The 20,514-nt window shown below is 45.9% G+C and overlaps 1 protein-coding gene across 7 annotated transcripts in view; it reads right to left on the bottom strand.

Moving 5' to 3' along the window:
- The window catches only part of p38b (p38b MAP kinase), a 457,389-nt gene that overhangs the window by 267,669 nt on the left and 169,206 nt on the right, over window positions 1–20,514 (bottom strand). For all 7 annotated transcript variants that reach the window (XM_050177284.3, XM_055070036.2, XM_050177282.3 and 4 more), the window contains one exon: window positions 6,745–6,792. In XM_050177284.3, coding sequence (XP_050033241.1) covers window positions 6,745–6,792 — 48 coding nt within the window. The remainder of the gene's footprint in view (window positions 1–6,744; window positions 6,793–20,514) is intronic.

Raw genomic sequence — 20,514 nt, 5'->3', positions numbered from 1 at the left:
AATAATTAAATTTGCTAATCATTAATCATCTCGGCTGGACATGCTTTTGGTTTGCTTCTGGCCTTCCTTGGATCATGTGATATATTCTGTACCTCACAACACGACCTTGAAACATGGAGATCTAAGGCTTCTGCCTTAAATATTGTTACGTAAGAAGATGCAGACGAAAAGCTATATACAAGTATATTTACAAGGCAATACGCCGCAGTTGGCCAAGAGGCAACAGCCCGCGCTAGCTTCCAATCGTCGTCGTCGCCTTCTTACTGCTCGGCTTTTCGTCATTGGAAATACTATCTCGTAGCACTACCCCCGGCGGCAAAAGCGCCGGCCCGGAGCGACTAAAGGCCGGACTCGGAAGCAGTGTAGTAGGTCTCGAGCCTGCTGACGTGCACGACATCACTAGATGCCAGAGTAGATGACGAGGTTGAGCTCACAGGAGCAATTTCGTACGTCACAGGCGTCACCTGGCGCAGCACGCGGTAGGGCCCTGTGTATAGCGAAAGGAGCTTTTGTGAAAGCCCGACGTGACGAGAGGGCGACCACAAGAGCATGAGCGCACCAGGCGAAAACTGTACGTCAGGGTGGCGGGCGTTGTACTGACGCTGCTGAGTGGTTTGCGAGTCCGTCAGTCGAGCACGGGCAAGCTGGCGTGCATGGTCGGCGAGGGCGATAGCGTCGCGCGCATACTCGCTTGTTGAGATCGAAGCAGGAGGAAGTGCCATGTCAAGGGGCAAGGTCGGTTCGCGACCGTAGAGTAGATAAAAGGGAGAAAATCCGGCGGTGTCGTGCCGGGAAGAATTATAAGCAAATGTGACGTAAGGAAGGCCAATGTCCCAGTCGTGGTGGTCCATGGAAACGTACTTGGACAGCATATCGGTAAGAGTACGGTTTAACCGCTTTGTCAGGCCATTGGTTTGAGGATGGTATGAGGTAGTCAGCTTCTGTTGAGTGGAGCAGGAACGTACAATGTCGGCAATAACTTTCGAGAGGAAGTTGCGACCCCGGTCAGTGAGCAGCTGTCGCGGGGCGCCATGAAGTAAGATAATGTCACGCAAAAGAAAGTCCGCGATGTCAGTGGCGCAACTGGTACGGAGAGCCCGCGTGATAGCGTATCGGGTGGCGTAATCAGTTGCGACGGCTACCCATTTGTTCCCAGAGGATGACGTGGGAAAGGGACCGAGGAGGTCTAATCCAACACGAAAGAACGGTTCCACAGGGACAGTGATCGGCTGGAGATGACCGGCAGGTAGCACCTGAGGTGTTTTCCGACGCTGGCAGGTATCACAGGCAGCAACATAGCGTCGGACGGAGCGAGCGAGACCAGGCCAATAGAAGCGGCGGCGGACGCGGTCGTACGTGTGGGTTACACCAAGATGTCCTGCAGTAGGTGCGTCATGCATCTCAAAGAGCACAGTCTGTAGTAGATGTTTTGGCACGACAAGAAGAAGATCAGGGCCATCAGGGAGGAAGTTCCTTCGGTACAAAATGCCGCCCTGAAGAACATAGCGGCGAACAGACGTGTCGGTAAGTGTAGAGCGCAGACGCTCGATGAGTGTTCGCAGCGGTAGGTCTCGGTACTGCTCATCGGCGATGTTAGCGAAGGGAGACATAGAGAAAATGCCGTTGGCGGTACTACTGTCGGCGTCGTCAGGCTCGTCTACCGGGTAACGAGACAGGCAGTCAGCGTCCTTGTGTAGTCGGCCAGATTTGTAGGTGACAGTATATGAATATTCTTGGAGGCGTAACGCCCAGCGACCAAGTCTTCCTGTAGGATCTTTCAGTAAGCATAACCAGCAAAGCATGTGATGGTCTGTGACAACGAAAAAGGGTCGGCCATATAAGTATGGGCGGAACCGCAACTGCCCAAACTAGGGCCAGACACTCATGCTCAGTGATGGAATAGTTGCGCTCCGCGGGTGAGAGGAGCCTGCTGGCATAAGCGATAACACGGTCGTTGCCGCGCTGGCGTTGTGCCAGTACCGCGCCAATTCCGTGACCGCTGGCATCAGTATGGACTTCGGTAGGCGCAGAAGGATCGAAATGGGCCAGAACGGGAGGCGTTGTGAGAACGTCGATTAGATGCGAGAATGCAGAGGCCTCGTTATCGCCCCACTGGAAAGGGGCGTCTTTTTTCAAAAGCTCGGTTAGTGGTCGTGCTATGGCCGCGAAATCTTTCACGAAACGGCGGAAGTAGGAACAAAGGCCGATGAAGCTGCGCACATCCTTGACACACTTCGGAACAAGGAAGTGCGTAACAGCATGGATCTTGCCTGGGTCCGGTTGCACTCCGTTCGCGTCGAGATGCCCAAGGACGGTAATCTGGCGACGGCCGAATTGGCACTTCGATGCGTTCAGTTGCAGACCGGCGCGACGAAAAACGTCCAGGACTGCTGAGAGGCGCTCGAGGTGCGTAGCGAACATTGGGGAGAATACTATGACGTCGTCCAAGTAGCACAGGCATGTGGACCATTTGAAACTACGAAGAAGGGAGTCCATCATGCGTTCAAAAGTGGCAGGAGCGTTACACAGACCGAACGGCATCACTTTGAATTGATAAAGACCATCCGGAGTTACAAAAGCAGTCTTCTTGCGGTCGAGATCGTCCACGGCAATCTGCCAGTAGCCGGAGTGGAGGTCAATAGAGGAGAAGTAGCGAGCACCATGGAGGCAGTCAAGGGCGTCATCAATCCGAGGTAGGGGATACACGTCCTTTTTGGTAACCTTGTTAAGGTGCCGATAATCCATGCAAAAGTGCCATGAGGCATCCTTCCTTTTTACCAGTACAATAGGTGACGCCCATGGACTACATGACGGTTCTATGATGTTCTTAGCAAGCATTTTGCGAACTTCTGGGTGAATAACTTGACGCTCAGCCGGTGACACTCGATACGGGCGGCGAGGAATAGGAGGGGCATCGCCGGTATTAATGCGATGTTTAACAGATGTAGTTTGGGCCAAAGGACAATCGTTAAAGTAAAAAATATCGTTGTAGGAAAACAGAACGCAGTAGAGCTCACGAGCGTGCTCGGACGGCATGTCGGGCGCAATCATTTTCTGTAAGTCGGCGATGGTACAAGTTGTCGACTGAGATGGTAGAGGAGGATCGGCTGAATTGTCGTCTACCTCGATAGATGCTATTGAGTGATCCTCGAATGAGCAAAGCTGGGCCAGAGACATCCCGCGTGGCAGCACTTGTGTCGTGTCAAGCCAAAATTGACCACTGGCAGGCAGACGCAATTAGCCGTAATAGATAAAACGGTATGAGGTACCGTGATCCCGTGTGTAAGGAGGACGTCTTGCATAGGAGCCACGATATAGTGACCGTCGGGCACTGGTGGGGATGACACTAGGTCAACGTAAGTCAGTGCCGTAGGTTGTAAGCGAACGAAGTCGACGGAACTGAGGCGACTGGGGTGTGGTTCAGCGGAATCCAGAACGGGCAGGTCAAGGCGGAGAGTACTGGCGGAACAATCAATGAGAGCAGAATGTGCGGAGAGGAAGTCTAAGCCGAGGATGATGTCGTGGGGACAGTGGGCGATGACTGTGAATAGCACAATTGTGGAGCGGTCGGCGAAGGAGACACGGGCGGCACACATACCAATTACAGGGGCTGTTCCGCCATCGGCAACATGGACAACATGCGTCGTGGCGGGCGTGATTATTTTTTTCAGGCGGGTACGAAAGCCCGCGCTCATTACCGACAAATGCGTCCCAGTGTCTATAAGAGCAGATACAGGAACACCGTCGACTTGCACGTCAAGAAGGTTCAGATGAGTGGCCAATGTCAGTGGAGGATTTAGCGGCGTAGGGAGCAATGCAGCGTCACCTCGAGGTGCTGCATCATCTAGTTTTCCGGCTGGAAGCGGCATCCGAAGGGAGTCGGCGAAAAGGAGCGACGGGGCTGGGGAGAGAGAGATTGTCGTCGTTGGGGCGAAGGTGAACGAGAATAGGGGCGGTTCGGTGCAGGAGAGTCAGTGGCGGCATTATTGGAGCGTGCGGCATAGGGACGAGAAGGGCCACCTGAGGGGCGAGAGTAGGCAGTATAAGCAGACCGGGTCGGCGAAGTCCAGCGACTTCGACAGTGCCGAGAAATGTGCCCGATGTGACGGCAGTGAAAACAAATGGGCTTGTCGTCAGCAGTGCGCCATTCAGCTGGGTTGCGGAAACGTGGTGGGTAAGAAGATGCAGGATGGGGCGGAATCGAAGAAGCCGGATGGGTATCAGGGCGATGGGCCGAGCAGATGGTGTGAAGGCCCATGTTTTTGAACTCCTGGCGGACAACTGCCTGGATCAGGGAAACCATGACTGCAGGTGCGTTGTTGGGGCTGGAGTCGAAGGCAGCCGGATAGGCGGCCTCAATCTCATGCCGGACGATCTTGGTAATATCGCCAGTGTTGTTGGGACGAGGAGCGTCAGCACAGGAAGATGTCGCTGGGGTGTTGGGCAAATGGGGAAACTGTTGGTCGATACGTCGGCTTTTGGCGAGTTCCAGGCGGCGGCACTCCTTAATAACTGCATCCACCGTCGCGACGTTGTTGAATACGAGCAAGTTGAAGGCGTCATCGGCAATGCCTTTGAGGATGTGGGATACCTTGTCTGACTCAGTCATGTGTGCATCAACTTTGCGGCACAGAGCCAAGACGTCCTGAATGTACGTGACATAGGGCTCTGTTGACGTCTGCATACGACCGGAAAGCGCCTTCTGCGCGGCAAGTTTGTGACCGTAGGGGTTGCCGAACAAGTCTCTGAGCTTTTGCTTGAGCGAATCCCAACTGGTGAGCTCCTCTTCGTGCGTCCGAAACCAAACTCGAGGTGTGCCACTGAGGTAAAAGACTACGTTGGCGAGCACCGGTTATTGCGGCTGACGTGTTCGTACAGGCTGATCCAGTCCTCGACGTCTTCCCCATCTTTGCCCGAGAATACGCCAGGATCACGAGGAGCAGGGAGAGTGATGTAGGTTGTCGAAGTGGCAGCAGGTGTGGGAGGCGGCTGAGTCGAGTTGTCATCGCCGGGAGCCATGAAGCTAGGCTCGACGTACCGTCCACTGAGAAGCTCCGTGACGACGTACAGGGAAAGTCCACCTCCACCGGATATGTTACGTAAGAAGATGCAGATGAAAAGCTATATACAAGTATATTTACAACGTAATACGCCGCACTTGGCCAAGAGGCAACAGCCCGCGCTAGCCTCCAATCGTCGTCGTCGTCTTCTCACTGCTCGCCTCTTTGTCATCGGTAATACTATTCCGTAGCAATATTACGTTTTCTCTTCGCCGGCATAGAAACACATGAGGTTCCCCGTTCGAAGCTGAGCTGAGCTAGCACAAGCTTTTCAAGCAAGCGACAAGCGCTAAAGCCTGTTGTAATCAAAACAAACCCTAATCAGTAATCAGCTGCCCACATTTGAACTGTGCTCATGCTACGGCTTAATAAAAACAAAAAGCCCAGCAGCCCGCTTGCCGATGCTGTGGAAACATGGCGGGCTATGAAGACCGGATGGTGCCGCGGCACCCATTTGCACTCCAGCGCTCCTAGCGGCAGCCGCCGGCATTCATTGCATCCGGTGCCACTCAGGAGGCCGCGGACGGCACACTAGCCAGTATATTCTAAGCGCTATAGTAAAACTCTCAAAAATGTTGAAAAACTCTTCCGAAAAGCAAACAAACACGCGGGATAGCAAAAAGCTACGGGTGGGGCCATAGAGCAAACATAAAATTGTAACTACGTTGTAGCTCCTGTTGGTCTCGCTTTTTTGGCGGTGCCATGTTTTGGTTTCAATTGTAAGTCAACCCCCCCCTTCAGATTTTCAAATTTTAAAAATGTGGTCGACTTACAATCGTGTAAATACGGTATATGAATAGGCCGCGTTGGAGTTGGGCCGAAGCTAAAGCTTCCTCTTAATTGGTTTGTCGAGTGTCATCGTGCGCAGCCCCTACACAATATCTAATTGCAAAACAACTTCGACAATGTGTGTTCTTGAGTGGCAGCTCTATGCAGATGAAAAATAAGAGCTTGCTTAAACAAAGGAGACAATTTTTGCAGTGACAAAAATTTGCCAACACGTACAATAAGAGGAAAACTACAGAGCCGGCAGGATAATTCACCAAAACATCTAGTGGTGCTCCCAGTCAAATTTTTTGTGAATACCACTGTTGAGCAGGTAATGCATAAATAAAGGTAAATTTAAAGGCACAGACTAACATCTTTTTTTAATTGAAGTCGTTTTTTTCTCGAAAGCAGCAGTGAGGTGCCAGTCAAATGTGTGCAAAGAACCGTGCGCCAGCCATGCCATACAACGCCTGCTTGATCGATGGCGCACTCACGCCCCTTGTGGTTTGTCGGCAGCTAGGTTGAGCTGTGAAACATTTGCTGACACAGTGCAGGAGTACACTGTGATTCCAGCCATCACAGAGCGAGGGCAAGAAGGAGCACTTTCTCTCAGCTATGAGAGTCAATAAATGTGTAAATCCTATTTTATTGGAGTGTGTGATCCTCGGTTTAAGCTTGGCACATCACAGGTCCCATCTTGAATGGTGCAGGCAAGAGTTTTCTTTAGAAGCCCGCAGTGAGGGCCACCAAACAAGGCCACCCCCATATTATTTCTCTATAATTAAAGCAAACATTTACAGTGTCCCACATTCCACAAGGGAAAAGTAAGCCCCTGCTTAGAACAGAGCCATAGGTCAACAAATGCCAAGATGCATGCAGCAGTTGCCTTTCCAAGAAGCACCTGCTTGTCACATACCTTCAATTCACAGTCCTCATTCACCGCAATATTGCTTGGTTTCAGATCCTGCGAGAAGAAAAAATGCTTTTCTGGCACCACACTTTGAGAAAGCAACAAGGGGTCTTGTGCTAGACTACACCAATATAAAAAGGAGCACCAGCTTTGCTTTTAAAGCCAGCAACTGTAAAGCTGTAAGCATGCAGTACCCATGAACAGGACTTAAAACTCCCATTTGTTGCTCACACGTTTTCTTGTTTTTGTCAAAAAAAGTAGCTAAGGCACTGCACCACCAGGAAATTACCAAGCATCAATTTTACAGCTTGCCCATTTGTACATGCCAGTGAGCCTTCGTTGCTATAAGTTAATTTGACAACATCATGACAGAAAACAAGACTATAGTCAACACATAACCACATACTTGGAGCAAAATACTGTTCTCCCAATGCAACGATTTGTGCATGCGCATAAGAATTTTTTTTTAATGATCATAATGTTTGTAAACTTGTGCAAGGTATGCTGTGTATTGTATCTCCCTGTATATTTTTATTCTCTATACATATATCGGAAGCAAATAATTTTTTTAATCTATTGATTGCTGGCAGTATTGTCATTCGTAGCTCACCATGGTAACTTTGATATTCCCAGTGTGTGGTTTGGTGATAGAATATACTCCTACTATCTTGTGTGTTTTGTGGTAGCCTGGTTCTGTCTCATCAACAACCTTGTGAGCAGAAAACAGTGCTGAACAACAGGACGAAGAGAGGGACCAAGTGTCCTTATTCTTTCAGTCAGCATATATATACCCTACCGCTATCATGCAGAAAAAAAAAACACAAAAGGAAGAGAAATTCAGCATACACTGGGGCAATAAATTGCAATCAATGAGATAGGAAGGCTATCTCTTTCGGAAGGAGAGAAATGGAGGGGAGGCTTACACATGCTTCGCCGCTGTTATGAATGTGAAAGGCTTCGGAAATAAGATGTGCACGGTTATCGCAGTATTTTGACATAGGTCACATTTTAAAGGGCCCCTCACCAGGTCTGGCCATTTTGAGCTGACAAGCGCATAGCATACAATGCACTCCAACGATCATGTTTGCAAAGAATTACATCGTTACGCGCTGCGGAAAGGCATGAAATTTCAATTGAACGCCGTTTCCCTCTTCACTCACGGCGAATCCGCCCGGAGAGGGACAGTGATGTAGTCGGGCTCCTGCGCCTACGTAATCATGCCCGCAGTGTGACGTAGCTCGTGGTGACACGTGACTTCCAGAATTATTCAAGGCAACATCTGTTATTAGTGTGATCTGTTGCTTGAATTGACGAATTGAGGTTTAGAGAAATAATAAAACACACAAACGTAATGTCTGCGTGTTTTTTTGTTTTACCTCACACCGAAGCAAGAGGAATGTACTTCCGTTTCGTCTGCTTGTTCCCACGGTCATGCAGTCACGTGCGCAAGTATCGAAACTATGCCATTTTTTACCATGTTCCAGCGCGTGATCATGCTCTGCAATCTGCTTGTTCTGCCTCAGTATTCATGTAGCACTGAATTATACCGCTAGTCACGTGTCCTCGTGCACAGCGCGCAAAATCGTCTGCTGTGTGAAACGATAACAGTTCGCGCGCAACGCAGCCAGCAGATAAACCAACGGAAGTGCGATTCGCCAAGAAAAAAAAAGGAGAAAAAGAAAGAAGCGACATATATGTCACGCAATCCTCGAGGTCCAGCATGGGAGAATGTTCGCTTGCGAAGGCTAGACAGGGCAAGTGGAGAGGGAAGTCTCGCCAAGCAGTGGAGCCCGCCTGCTGAAATCATGGGTTCGTGGCACTAAAATATTTCTATCTCGGCTATTATTTCTATATATTTTCTAAATATTTCTATCTCGGCAAATTTTTTTGTGGCAGAACGCTCCCTGGAGGACATGTAACAACTTCCAGCATTTAACCAAAATTTACAATGGGGCCTGGTGAGTGGCATTTTAAAAGACGGCTTGCAGCCACAGTTATTGCAATGCAGTGACAATTGACTGTCTCTAGCTTGTTCTTGAACTTTGAGTGCTCGTGCATGCAGTCATTGATGTACGCCCCGTTTGATTGATATAGAAATGCTTGCATGAAAGAGGAATCTTATAAACCACACATTCACAACAGTCCACAACAAACCTCTGCCTGCGCTGCTTTATGCAACTTCTTTTGTTGTCAGTCACCTGAATGACTTGGTGGCACAGGCTACCTTCTGGCAGTGAACAACCTAACGCCTGCTGTGCTGATAACCTTTTCGAGATTATGTACAACCTGGTGCACATATGGGGCAACCATTTGCCGTGAATGATTCTCAGAGTGAGCAGCTGCCAATTGCTTTTTTTTTAAAGCTTGTTTGTGTTTAAGGCCTTTTGTGTTTTGTTTTTCCTTCGCGATTTTTCTTTGTATATATATATATATATATATATATATATATATATATATATATATGCTGACTGAAAGAATAAAGACACTTGGCTGTTAGTCAGCACTGTGGTCTGTGTCCTTCTCTTCGTCCTGTTGTTTAGTGCTGTTTTCTGCTAGCAATCATGAACCAACCAGCAAAATGCGTACGCTTCTGCAGATCGTCAACCTATTTTAAGTCCACTGCAGGACGAAGCCCTCTCCCTCCGATCTCCAATTAGCCCTGTGCTGCGCCAAACTATTCCAACTTGTGCCTGCGAATTTCTTAACTTCATCACCCCACGTAGTCTTTTGCTGTCCTCGATTGCGTTTCCCTTCTCTTGGCGCCCATTCTGTAACTCTAATGGCACACCGGTTATCTAACCTACGCATTACATGACCTGCCCAGCTCCATTTCTTTCTCTTAATGTCAAGTAGAATATCGGCTATGCCCATCTGCTCTCTGATACACACCGCTCTCCTCTGGTCTCTTAACGTTATGCCGACCATTCTTTGTTCCATCACTCGTTGAGCAGTCTTAAGTCGCTTTCGAGCTTCTTTGCCAGTCTCCAAGTTTCTGCCCCATATGTTAGCACTGGTAGAATGCACCGATTGTACACCTTTCTTTTTAGTGATAATGGAAAGCTTCCAGTAAGGATCTGAGTATGTCGGCCATATGCATTCCAACCCAATTTTATTCTTCTGTAAATTTCCTTCTTATGATCAGGGTCCCCTGTGAGTAATTGTCTTAGGTAAACATATTCCTTCGCATACTCTAGAGGCTAACTGGCAATCCTGAACTCTTGTTCCCTTGCCAGGCTATTGATAATTATCTGTTTTCTGGATATTAATCTTCCAACCCCACTATCACACTCTCTCTGTTAAGATCCTCAATCATTTGTTAACTCGTCCTCAGTGTTACTGAACAGGACAATGTCACCTGCGAACCAAAGGTTGCCAAGATATTCGCCGTTAATCTTTACTCCTAAGCCGTCCCAATTTATTAGCTTGAATACTTCTTCCAAGCATGCAGTGAATAGCATTGGAGAGATTGTGTCTCCTTGTCTGACCCCCTTCTTTATAGGTATCTTCCTACTTTTCTTGTGGAGAATTAGTGTAGCTGTAGAATCTTTGTAGATATTTTCCAAGATATTTATGTAAGCCTCCTGTGCTCCTTGATTACATAATGCCTCTATGAATGCTGGTATCTCTACTGAATCAAATGCCTTTTCGTAATCTATGAAAGCCATGTCGAGAGGCTGATAGTACTCTGCAGATTTCTCGATTACCTGATTGATTACACGGATGTGATCCACTGTACAGTATCCCTTCCTGAAGCCAGCCTGTTCCCTTGGTTGACTGAAGTGTTGCCCTTATCTTATTGAAAATTATCTTGGTGAATATTTTATACAATACTGGAAGCAAGCTAATGGGCCTAAAATTTTTCAATTCTTTAACGTCTCCCTTTTTATGGATTAGTATAATGTTAGCATTCTTCCAGTTCTCTGCGAACCTTGAGGTCGTGAACCACTTCATATAAAGGGCCGCAAGCTTTTAAAGCATGATATCTCCTCCATCTTTGATTAAATCGACTGTTATTCCATCTTCTCCTGCCGCAGTTCCTCGTTTCATGTATTCTAAGGCCCTTCTAACTTCATCGCAACTTATGGAAGGAACCTCTGTAATCTGTTCATTACCACTTTCAATGTAGGTATCCTGGCTGCTCTGGGTGTTGTACAGGTCAGTAAAGAATTCTTCTGCTGCTTTTACTATATCTTCCGAGATTGCTGATGATATTACCCTGCTTATCTTTCAGTGCATACATCTTGGCTTGTCCTATGCCAAGTTTTCTTCTCACTGATTTCATGCTGCGTCCATTTATTACTGCTTCCTCAGTCTTTCTTATGTCATAATTTTGAATACCCTTTATTTTCTCCTTGTTGATAAGTTTTGACAATTCCATGAATTCCATCTGATCTTTTGAGTTGGACTGTTTCATTCTTTGCATTTCTTTATTTAGGTCCTTCGTTGCTTGAGAGAGCTTATCTACTGGTTCCCTTGGCGCATTGCCTCCCACTTCTATTGCTGCAACTGAAGCCAACCTAGTTACGGTTTCAATCATTACCTCTATGTCCTCTAACATCTCGCTGTTCTAAGGCTGCATATTTGTTTGCAAGTACCAGCTTGAATTGGTCCACCTTTATATTTACTGCATCTAGATTACCTTGTTTATTCTTGACCAATTTTACTCTTTCTCTCTTCAAATTCAGGTTACTCTTAGCCCTGACTAACCTATGATCCCTGCACTTAAATCTACCTAACACTTCTACATCCTGCATTATGCTGGGACCGGCAGAAAATATGAAATCAATTCCATTTCTTGTTTCACCATAAGGGCTTCTGCAAGTCCACTTTCTATTGCTACACTTCCTGAAAAAGGTGTTCATTATTCTCAGCTTATTCCTTTCTGCCAATTCTATCAGCATCTCTCCTCTAGCATTCCTAGAATCGACGCTGTAGTTGCCAATTGCTTGTTTACCAGCCTGCCTTTTCCCCCACTTTTGCATTGAAGTTGCCCATTGCTATAGTATACTAAGTTTACACTTTTCTCATGGCTAATTCCACGTCTTCATCAAACTGATCTACTACGTCATCATCGGGACTGGAGGTTGGAGCATAGGCTTGCACCACCTTTAATATATACCTTTTATTAAGTTTGATTACGACTACTGCTACCCTCTCATTAATGCTGTAGAATCCTTTAATGTTGCCTGCTATGTCTTTATGTATCAGGAATCCTACCCAGCATTGCTTCCTACCTGGGAGAACTCTACAGCAGAGGACGTGGCCATTAGTCGGCACTATATAAGCCTCACCAGTTCTAACCTCACTAAGGCCAATGTTATCCCAAACAATGCCTGATAGTTCCTCAAAGAGTCCTGCTTAGTTAGCCTCACTCAAAAGAGTTCGGGTGTGAAAGGTTGCAAGGGTCAGTTTTCATTCCAGGCTTACTGTATTATGAAATAAAATAAAATAAATTCTGTCTCCATCTCAAAGCAGTTTGTGATGGTCTATGGTAACCCAGCCTGATGCTATATCCATGACCACAGATAAACAAGTACTAGAACCTTTACTCCAAGATTTCTCAAAGGCATCTGATTGCTTATCCCCACAAAAAGGTAAACTCAAAATTTCGCTTCATACTAGGTGATGTTCTGTTTCGTTTTGTTTTATTTCCTAAAGGACACCTTTCGGGGTCTTTAACCCTTTGACAGTCAATGACGTAAATATACGGCGACGCAAACACGTCCGAAAATGGTCGATGCCGTATATTTACGGCATCGTCTGTATGTATAAAAAGTGCGCCAATCTCCTAACTTTTTCTTTTGTTTATTTATTTAGTCATACTGTTAACCCTCACTTGAGGGTCGTTACAGGGAGGGTCAGTAATTGAATTGTACATAGAACAAACATTGAAGGTCACTTATAGGAGAACATTTGTAACACATAGAACATCTGTAGAAAAAAAAAACACAGCTACATGCAAGGAACAAATAATAAACTATACAGTTCGAGCGAAATACTTTTCAAGACCAACCTCAAAATCACTCATAACATTTTTTTTATTACGTCATTCGGTAATTCATTCCACATTTTAATAGCACCAAGAAAGAAAGAAAAGCGGAATAAGTCTGTTCGAGCTATTATTGGTTGCACGAATGTACTGCGTGTTGTTCGTGGTAACCATTTGTGAAAGAGTGTTAGATAATCATCCTTGTTTATTTTCACATCTGCGTGTAGTATTTGAAAAAGCAATTTCAATCGCTGCTTCTGCCTTCTTGATTCCAGTGGTTCCAAGTTACATATTTTTAACATTTCAGTTACCAAGTCACGTCGTCAATATTTAGAGCAGATAAAGCGAACTGACATTCTTTGAATTCGTTCTAGTTTATGTTTGAAACCTTTTGATGGGGCTCCAAACAGCACCAGCGTATTCTAGGCTCAGACGGATAAATGTCTTGTATGCAATCAACTTGACTTCTTTCGTCGCCTGGCGCAATTTTCTTTGCAGGTAGCACAACATCTGATATGTTGATTGACAAATATTTTCAACATGAGGACGCCAGTTCAATTTATCTGTTATGGTTATACCCAAATATTTGAAACTACATACTTTTACCACTATATTATCAGCAATATTATATGTGAACGAGATCACTTCCTTTCTTTTTGTTATGTGTGTGTTTTTTTTTTTTAAATTAATTTCCATACCCCATTTTCGACACCACGAGCTTAAGTTTTGAAGGCACTGGTTGAGTTTAAATTTATCTTCCCTGCATGTTACCAGACAATCAATTAGGCAATCATCTGTGAAAAGCTTAATTTTTACAGGTGATTAGACAACCGCTGAGATATCAATGTATAGCAGAAAAAGTAGTGGCCCTAGTACAGAACCCTGCGGCACGCCCGAGTACCCTCCCGATTTCCCGACATAGTATCTGCCACTCTGACTGCTTGTTGGCGATCATTTCAATACGCTCCTACCAATCGAAAATATCCTAAGACTGACATTGCGAAGCTTGAAAAGCAGTTTACGGTGTTAAACTTTGTCATCAAAAAGCCTTCACAAATTCTATCCATAAAACATCGACTTGTACACAGGCATCTATAGCAACACAGAAATGATGAATGATTTCGATCAACTGCTTTACAGTTGAAAGGCCACTGCGGAATCCATGCTGAAACGGACATAATAAGTCATTTTGTACCAAAAATTGTCTGATGTATTTTGCCACTATATGCTCAAATATTTTACAACACACCGATGCGAGAGACACAGGCCTATAATTGCTCAACATTGTTCTATAGCCGCCTTTAAAAATTGGGACCACAATTGGTCTACGCCAATCTTGAGGTAGCGAGTGGCATTTTAAAGACTTATGAAAAATAATTACTAGGTAATAGTATGACAACCACTTTGCAAATCGTCGCAGAAATTCATTCGGTATACCGTCAGGCCCACATGACTTTTTCGTGTCCAGAAGGAGCAGCTGATCAAATATGCCTTCTCAGTTAATATTAATATTATCTGCTTGAAGTGGTAATGTAGGAGCAGATTCATATTCTTTGTTGTCATCCTGGTCCGCACAAAACACTGACTGAAAATATTGATTGAATCTGTCAGCGATATCAGACTTTTTCGTAATTACTTCCGTTCCTTCTACAATCTGTTCAATTCCTTCATTCGTTTCCTTAAAAAACAGCCAGAACTTTCGTGGTGAGCTCTTCAGAAAGTTAGTGAGGGTGCTATTAAAAAATTGTTTTTTAGACTGTGCCATTTTTGCCTTCAAGTTTTCTTTTGCACGAGATATTTCTATCGGGAAACTTTTATTTTTGCGCTATCTTTTTATTCTGCACTTCATCTGAATTATTTTTCTGTCAAGTATTGCCACTATGTGGGGATACAGGGAATTTTCCTCGCGCGCCTCCCTCTCTCAGTTTTCGTTGCATGGTTTGTTTTAGTGCTAGTTTGCTCCCACGCGTCTATATACTACCTCTCGCAGCCGTTTGGATTTTGTTTCGCAGGCGGTTTCGGCTTTTTGCGCGTGTGAAACTGATGGCTATCTCATTCCTAATCGCTCAAAGGGCGACCGCTTGTTTCTCGCTCGTTTAGTGCTCACATGGGTGTGGATAGGAAGGATGCTGCCAAGCATGCATTTCGTTTTTTTTTTTTAGCACTTGCAAAAACTAATTGCCTAAGCTGGTTGCCGATAAGATCAAGATTAGCGGAAGTTCATCACATGTGTTGCTTTTCTTGAGGGGCACACAACTAAACAGTTTTCTCGAGTGTGCACACCTACGCAGTTCGATTACACTATGGACGTACATATTAGTGTAAGAGCAGGAACATTTGAGGCTTGTGAATTATTCTCGTGTGCGGATTTTCAAAGCCTTGAACTATGTGCATAAAAATGCATCAAATTTTTAATTCTGATAAGTTTATTTCCTTTTTTTATTGTTGTTATTCATGAATGAAGAGTGCATATATAACATCGCGAAATATTTTTTTCTCACTTTATGGTCACCCTAGAAAAATTACAGCAATTTTTTTTTCGAAATAAGTCCCTGCAAAAAATCTACCCTGGGCGGTCGCATATGGCAAAAAAAATCGACCCTCAAAGGGTTAAGGAAATAAAAGGGTGGGGTAACATATCAAGGACAATCACAAGTCTTGCATATGAAATGTCGCGGTACTTGCGAACGTCGAGGGGCAGGTGATGGTAGCAACGTTGTGAGGAAGGCCGTTCCAGTCTATAGCTGTTCAGGGGAAAAAATTAGCCTGTAAACGTAGCTGTTCTGGTTAGTGGCCAGCAGTATGAAAAGGATATGAAGTGTGGAGGGATATGCATGACAATAAGATTATGTATGGGGAGGATTTAGCGAACTGTGAAATACCTTATGAAAGGGCAAAGGCTAGCAATACGACGAGTGGTGAGGTTCAAAAGTTCGGATTGAAGTTTTGATGCAGTTACGCTAGAATTAAATGAGTAGACATGATGGATGAATCTGACAGCGCAATTCTGCAAGGCTTTAAGAGCATTAGCTAGATAAGTTTGATGTGGCTGCCAGATTAGAGATGCATACTCGAGCTTTGGTGCATGTCATAGGTGACATTTCAGAAATCCTAGAGATCTGTTTGCCGATGATATGACGTTAGTGATATGAGTACACCAAGAAAGGTGGCTCCATCCTTTTTGCACACCACAACGAGTGGAGACACCCACTCAGAAGCCTCGACGCGCTCGATGACGTCGCAGTCCTCGAGACGTTGCAGTTCATTTGTAACCTGGTCACGGAGAGCCAGGGGTAGTCTGCGCAACTTTGAAGATACTGGTTTCATACCTTGCCGCCGATGTATTCGGTGCACGAAGTTTTTGACGAGTCCCAACTCGCCACTGAAGAGGGGATCAAAACCCGGAGGCACACCTGTGGGGCTCTGTACTGGAGGAAGCGAAACCAGGCAGCATGTCAGCGACGTACCGTCGATTTGTATCCCCAAGCGCTGGATGGCGTCAAGACCTAACAGTGATGTTCCTGTAGACGTTACGTGGAACGTGACTGAGCATGACCTCTGAAGAAACTGGACAGTGGCTTGGAAAAGGCCTTGAATGTCGATGCGTTGCTTGGAGAAATTCCTCAAGTCCACTGCTGTTTTTGACAGTCTGTGCTGTCGACCAAAGTGCTTTCTACAATCTTCGGCCGTCATCAATGAGACAGACGCTCCTGTGTCCACGAGCAGCAGCATGGCGGCGCCGTTAACTACGACCGGGACTTGTAAATCCTTTTTAGTTTCCAAAGTGCTTACCATCAAGACAGACGCGGACGGCTGCCCTGCAGAAGTTGACGACGACAGTGTCTCTGCAGAAGAGACATGCTGAACAGTACGGGCTTTTCGGCATACCGAAGCAAAATGGCCCAACGTGTGGCAGGCGTTGCATCGTCGATTTCTTGCTGGACAATTCCTGTACATTGCAATATGTTTCGTGCTGCCACACCGATCGCATGGACTACGGTCGACATTAGGGTCTTTCTTCGCATCCTGTGCTTCATTGCGGGTCCCGGAGAAGCCTCGCGGAAAATGTCTCTCATCTGGGCGGCCTCCCGGAAGACGTCGGCCATCTTGGCGGCTCCTCGGAAGAAGTCGGCCATCTTCATGGCCTCCCGGACTACGTCGGCCATCTTGGCGGCTCCCCGGAAGAAGTCGGCCATCTTGGCTCGTCGACGGAGCGCCAAGTTGAGCTGCCTCGATTCTTTGTATTTTTTCGGAGTCGAACGTGCGGTTCGCTCGATGCAGGGCTTCTAAAGAGCATCCAATTTCTTCTGCCTTGTCCAGGGACAGGGTTTCGCCATGAGCTAATAACTTTTCGCGAACGCTGACGTTCGCCACTCCATGTATTATTTGGTCTTGGACGCGCTCATTGTAGGTTGTGCCGAAGTTGCACTCTGGCTCTGTGTAGACCTACGGGAACCAAATAAGGCAATTGTCATTGATGGGTGTCCTTTGCCGCACGTAGAAGAGTTATTACAAATGTTTCATGGTGCCACATATTTTTCTAAGCTGGATCTAGCATCTGCTTATCATCAGCTGTTACTGGAAGAAGATAGTAGAGATCTCACTACATTCATAACTTATTTAGGTTCATTTAGGTTATTTAGGCTTATTTAGGTTCAAGCGTGTCTGTTTTGGCTTAGCATCCGCACCAGCAGTGTTTCAGAAAATGATGTCACAAATCTTGCAGAGTTGTAAGAATGTTGTCTGTTACCTTGATGACATTTTGGTATGGGGTCAGACAAAACCTGAGCATGATGCTAACTTAAGAGAAGTCTTGCTTTGCATTTCAAACAGTGGTATGAAACAATGAAAAATGTGTCTTCTCTGTGAGAGAACTGACTTTTCTGGGCCATAAAATTTCAGCTGAAGGCATTTCGCCTACAGAGAGCAAGGTAAAAGCAATCCTGAATGCGCCTGCTCCTACAGATATTAAGTCATTGCAATCATTCTTAGGATTAGCTGATTACTATGCCAAGTTCATTGATCATTATGCAGAACTTGTAGAACCGCTTCGCCTCATGCTCAGGCAAGGGCAAAATTTTGCTTGGTCTGATGATGCACAACGTAGCTTCAATCAGTTGAAAGCTTGTCTTACATGTTCCCCTGTCATTAAGATTTTCAACCCTGAATTGCCTGTGGTAGTCACAACTGATGCATCTGATGTTGGTGTTGGTGCTGTGTTACAACAACCGTATGGTTCTAAGCTAGAAACTGTAGCATTTGGATCTAGAACTTTGTCGGTTGCTGAACGAAAGTATTCTGTAGGAGAGCGTGAAGCGCTAGCATGTCTGTTCGCATGTGAAAAATGGCATGTTTACCTCTGGGGTAGATGGTTAACTCTTCGAACTGACCATCAAGCAGTAGTTGCATTACTGTCCGCTGGCGACTCAGGTCGTCGACCTCTTCGCATTTCGAGATGGTCAGCCAGGCTCCTGTACTACAACTTTCAGATTGAATATTGCAAAGGATCAGAAAATTTAGTAGCTGATGCCTTGTCTAGACTTCCAGTAAAGGATTCGCAGAATGTAGTTCAGGAGGAAGAAATAGTATCCTTAGTTACATCGGTCGTCGACAACGAAACAGTGCAACCTGCTACGAGCACAGATGAAACTCTTCAGAAGGTCAGTAAATGCCTAGCAGAGGGTTGGCCTTCTAAGAAAAACATAGACAATGCTTTAATAGCTTACTTTCATGTAAATGAAGAATTGTCTTTTGTAGATGGATTACTCATGCGTGGTGATCGTGTCGTAATACCCAGTGTTCTAATACCGACATTTCTACAGCTAGCACATGAAAATCATCAGGGCATAGTACGTACCAAGCAGCTTCTTCGTGAATGCTATTGGTGGCCCCAGATGGATAGCACTGTTGAACAGTATGTAAAGCATTGTCATGTATGTAAGCTGGCAGACAAGTCTGCAAAGCCTCATGTAGCTCCATTGCAGCCAGTCGAATGGCCGAGCGGGCCTTGGCAGAAATTGGGAATGGACATCATTGGCCCATTAAACACGTCCTACCCTAGGTATCTAGTCACTCTAGTTGATTACTACTCAAAGTGGCCAGAAGTACTTAATACTAATTCCATCTCCACAGATGATGTCATTAAGCTTCTTGACTGGGCTCTCAGTCGTGAAGGGTTGCCAGACTATAGTTACGGACAATGGTCCGCAGTTGGTTTCAAAACAATTCCAAGATTACCTAAAGGAAAAGGGAATCTCTCATTTTTTCTCCTCCAACTATTATCCTCAGGAAAATGGTCAAATAGAAAGGTTCAACAGAGTCATTAAGGAACATCTGCAGGTAGCTAGGCTTGAAGGTCGAGATGCTTCAAAAAGCATTTCAGAATTCTTGGGTTCCTATAGGATTACGCCACATGCTACAACGGGTCTCTCCCCAGCTTTCCTACTTCATGGTCGTCAACCTCGTTCGAAGATAGATATTAGCAACTTTAGGTTGCATAAGCACATAGCGGTTCAGAACAGACAAGTTTGCGAAAGAGTCTCACAGAAACAGGGGCAAACTAAACGGTATGTAGACAAACGTAGAGGTGCTCAGGCAACTCGTATCAAGGTGGGAGGCACCGTCAAAGTAAAACTTGCCAAGAAAGGATTTTTCAAGTACAGTAAACCTCGTACAGTGAAGGCCCAGGTAGGACCATCCACTTTTGCACTCAGTGATAGGAAGACGTGGAATGCGTCTAAATTAACCACAGTAGTAGATAATTCAAAACATAGTACATTGTCCACAACTGATAAAGATTTTTTGTACTCATATTCAAACCTGGATAGTCATTCCGATGACTCGTCAGTCGTGACATCGTCCTTTCATAGTCATAAGCTTCAGTTAGGTAGTTGATCTGACTGTATCACTTCCGAGTCTACACAGTCAGCAATCGTTTCTGATTCTGTGGGGGAATTGGTAGCCTCCCAGGACTTGTTGGGACGTCGAGAGGAGCTTCTTGGGCAACCCTCTCCAGCATTGAGCAACAACCACATTCAATTGTCCAACCAGGGGGAGGGAAATAGTAGTGGGATGACTGGGTCTTCAAAGTCGACCAATACGCGTCGCAACCCCCAAAGTTCTTCTGAGGTATGCACACATCCTCATCGTGACAGAAAATGGCCTCCGTGGCTCGATGATTATGTTTCTTGAATGTAGAGCGTATTGCCGTCTTCGAAATGCCACGGCTAGGGGCCTCGCTGTGACATTTAGAAGACAGTTCACATGTTTCGTTCACACAGGTATAAAATGTGTTCCTTGTTGCGGTGCAGTGAGTCTTGTGCCGTGTTCCTTGTCAGATTTTGTTTTGAGTGACTGCCTGTGTTTCGGTGCCCCAAGTCTCATGTGCGAGTGTGTGAACTTGGGCGGGGACGGACTGAATTTGTTGTGGACTTAAGTGCGTGCCTTGTGTGCGACTGGTGTGCATGTGTGTGAACGTGGGGGGGAACGAACTGAGTTTGTCTTTGGACTTAAGTGCGCGTCTTGTGTGCGCGTTTCACTGTATGCTTACTTTGTTTCCAGGGGGGGATGATATGGTATAGTGTCTCCCCCTGCCAGATCTCCGTGTTATCATACATTTATGTTTCGTAGTAGTCTAGCTAGATGGCGTACCCCCCTTCTGTCATGTGATGAGCTTGGACCCAATCAGGAGGTGTCATCTGGCGTGTGAAGTCCTTTTTGGTAATAAACGGCCGCAAGCCGGCTCAGTCTCTTGTCCAGTTTTCATCAGGAGCAGTTGGCTCCGCGTC

Source organism: Dermacentor andersoni, chromosome 9 (assembly GCF_023375885.2).
Source record: "Dermacentor andersoni chromosome 9, qqDerAnde1_hic_scaffold, whole genome shotgun sequence".
Taxonomy (NCBI): Eukaryota; Metazoa; Arthropoda; class Arachnida; order Ixodida; family Ixodidae; genus Dermacentor; species Dermacentor andersoni.
The sequence above is the reverse complement of the archived record's forward strand: the minus strand, read 5'-3'. Positions and strand labels throughout refer to the sequence as shown.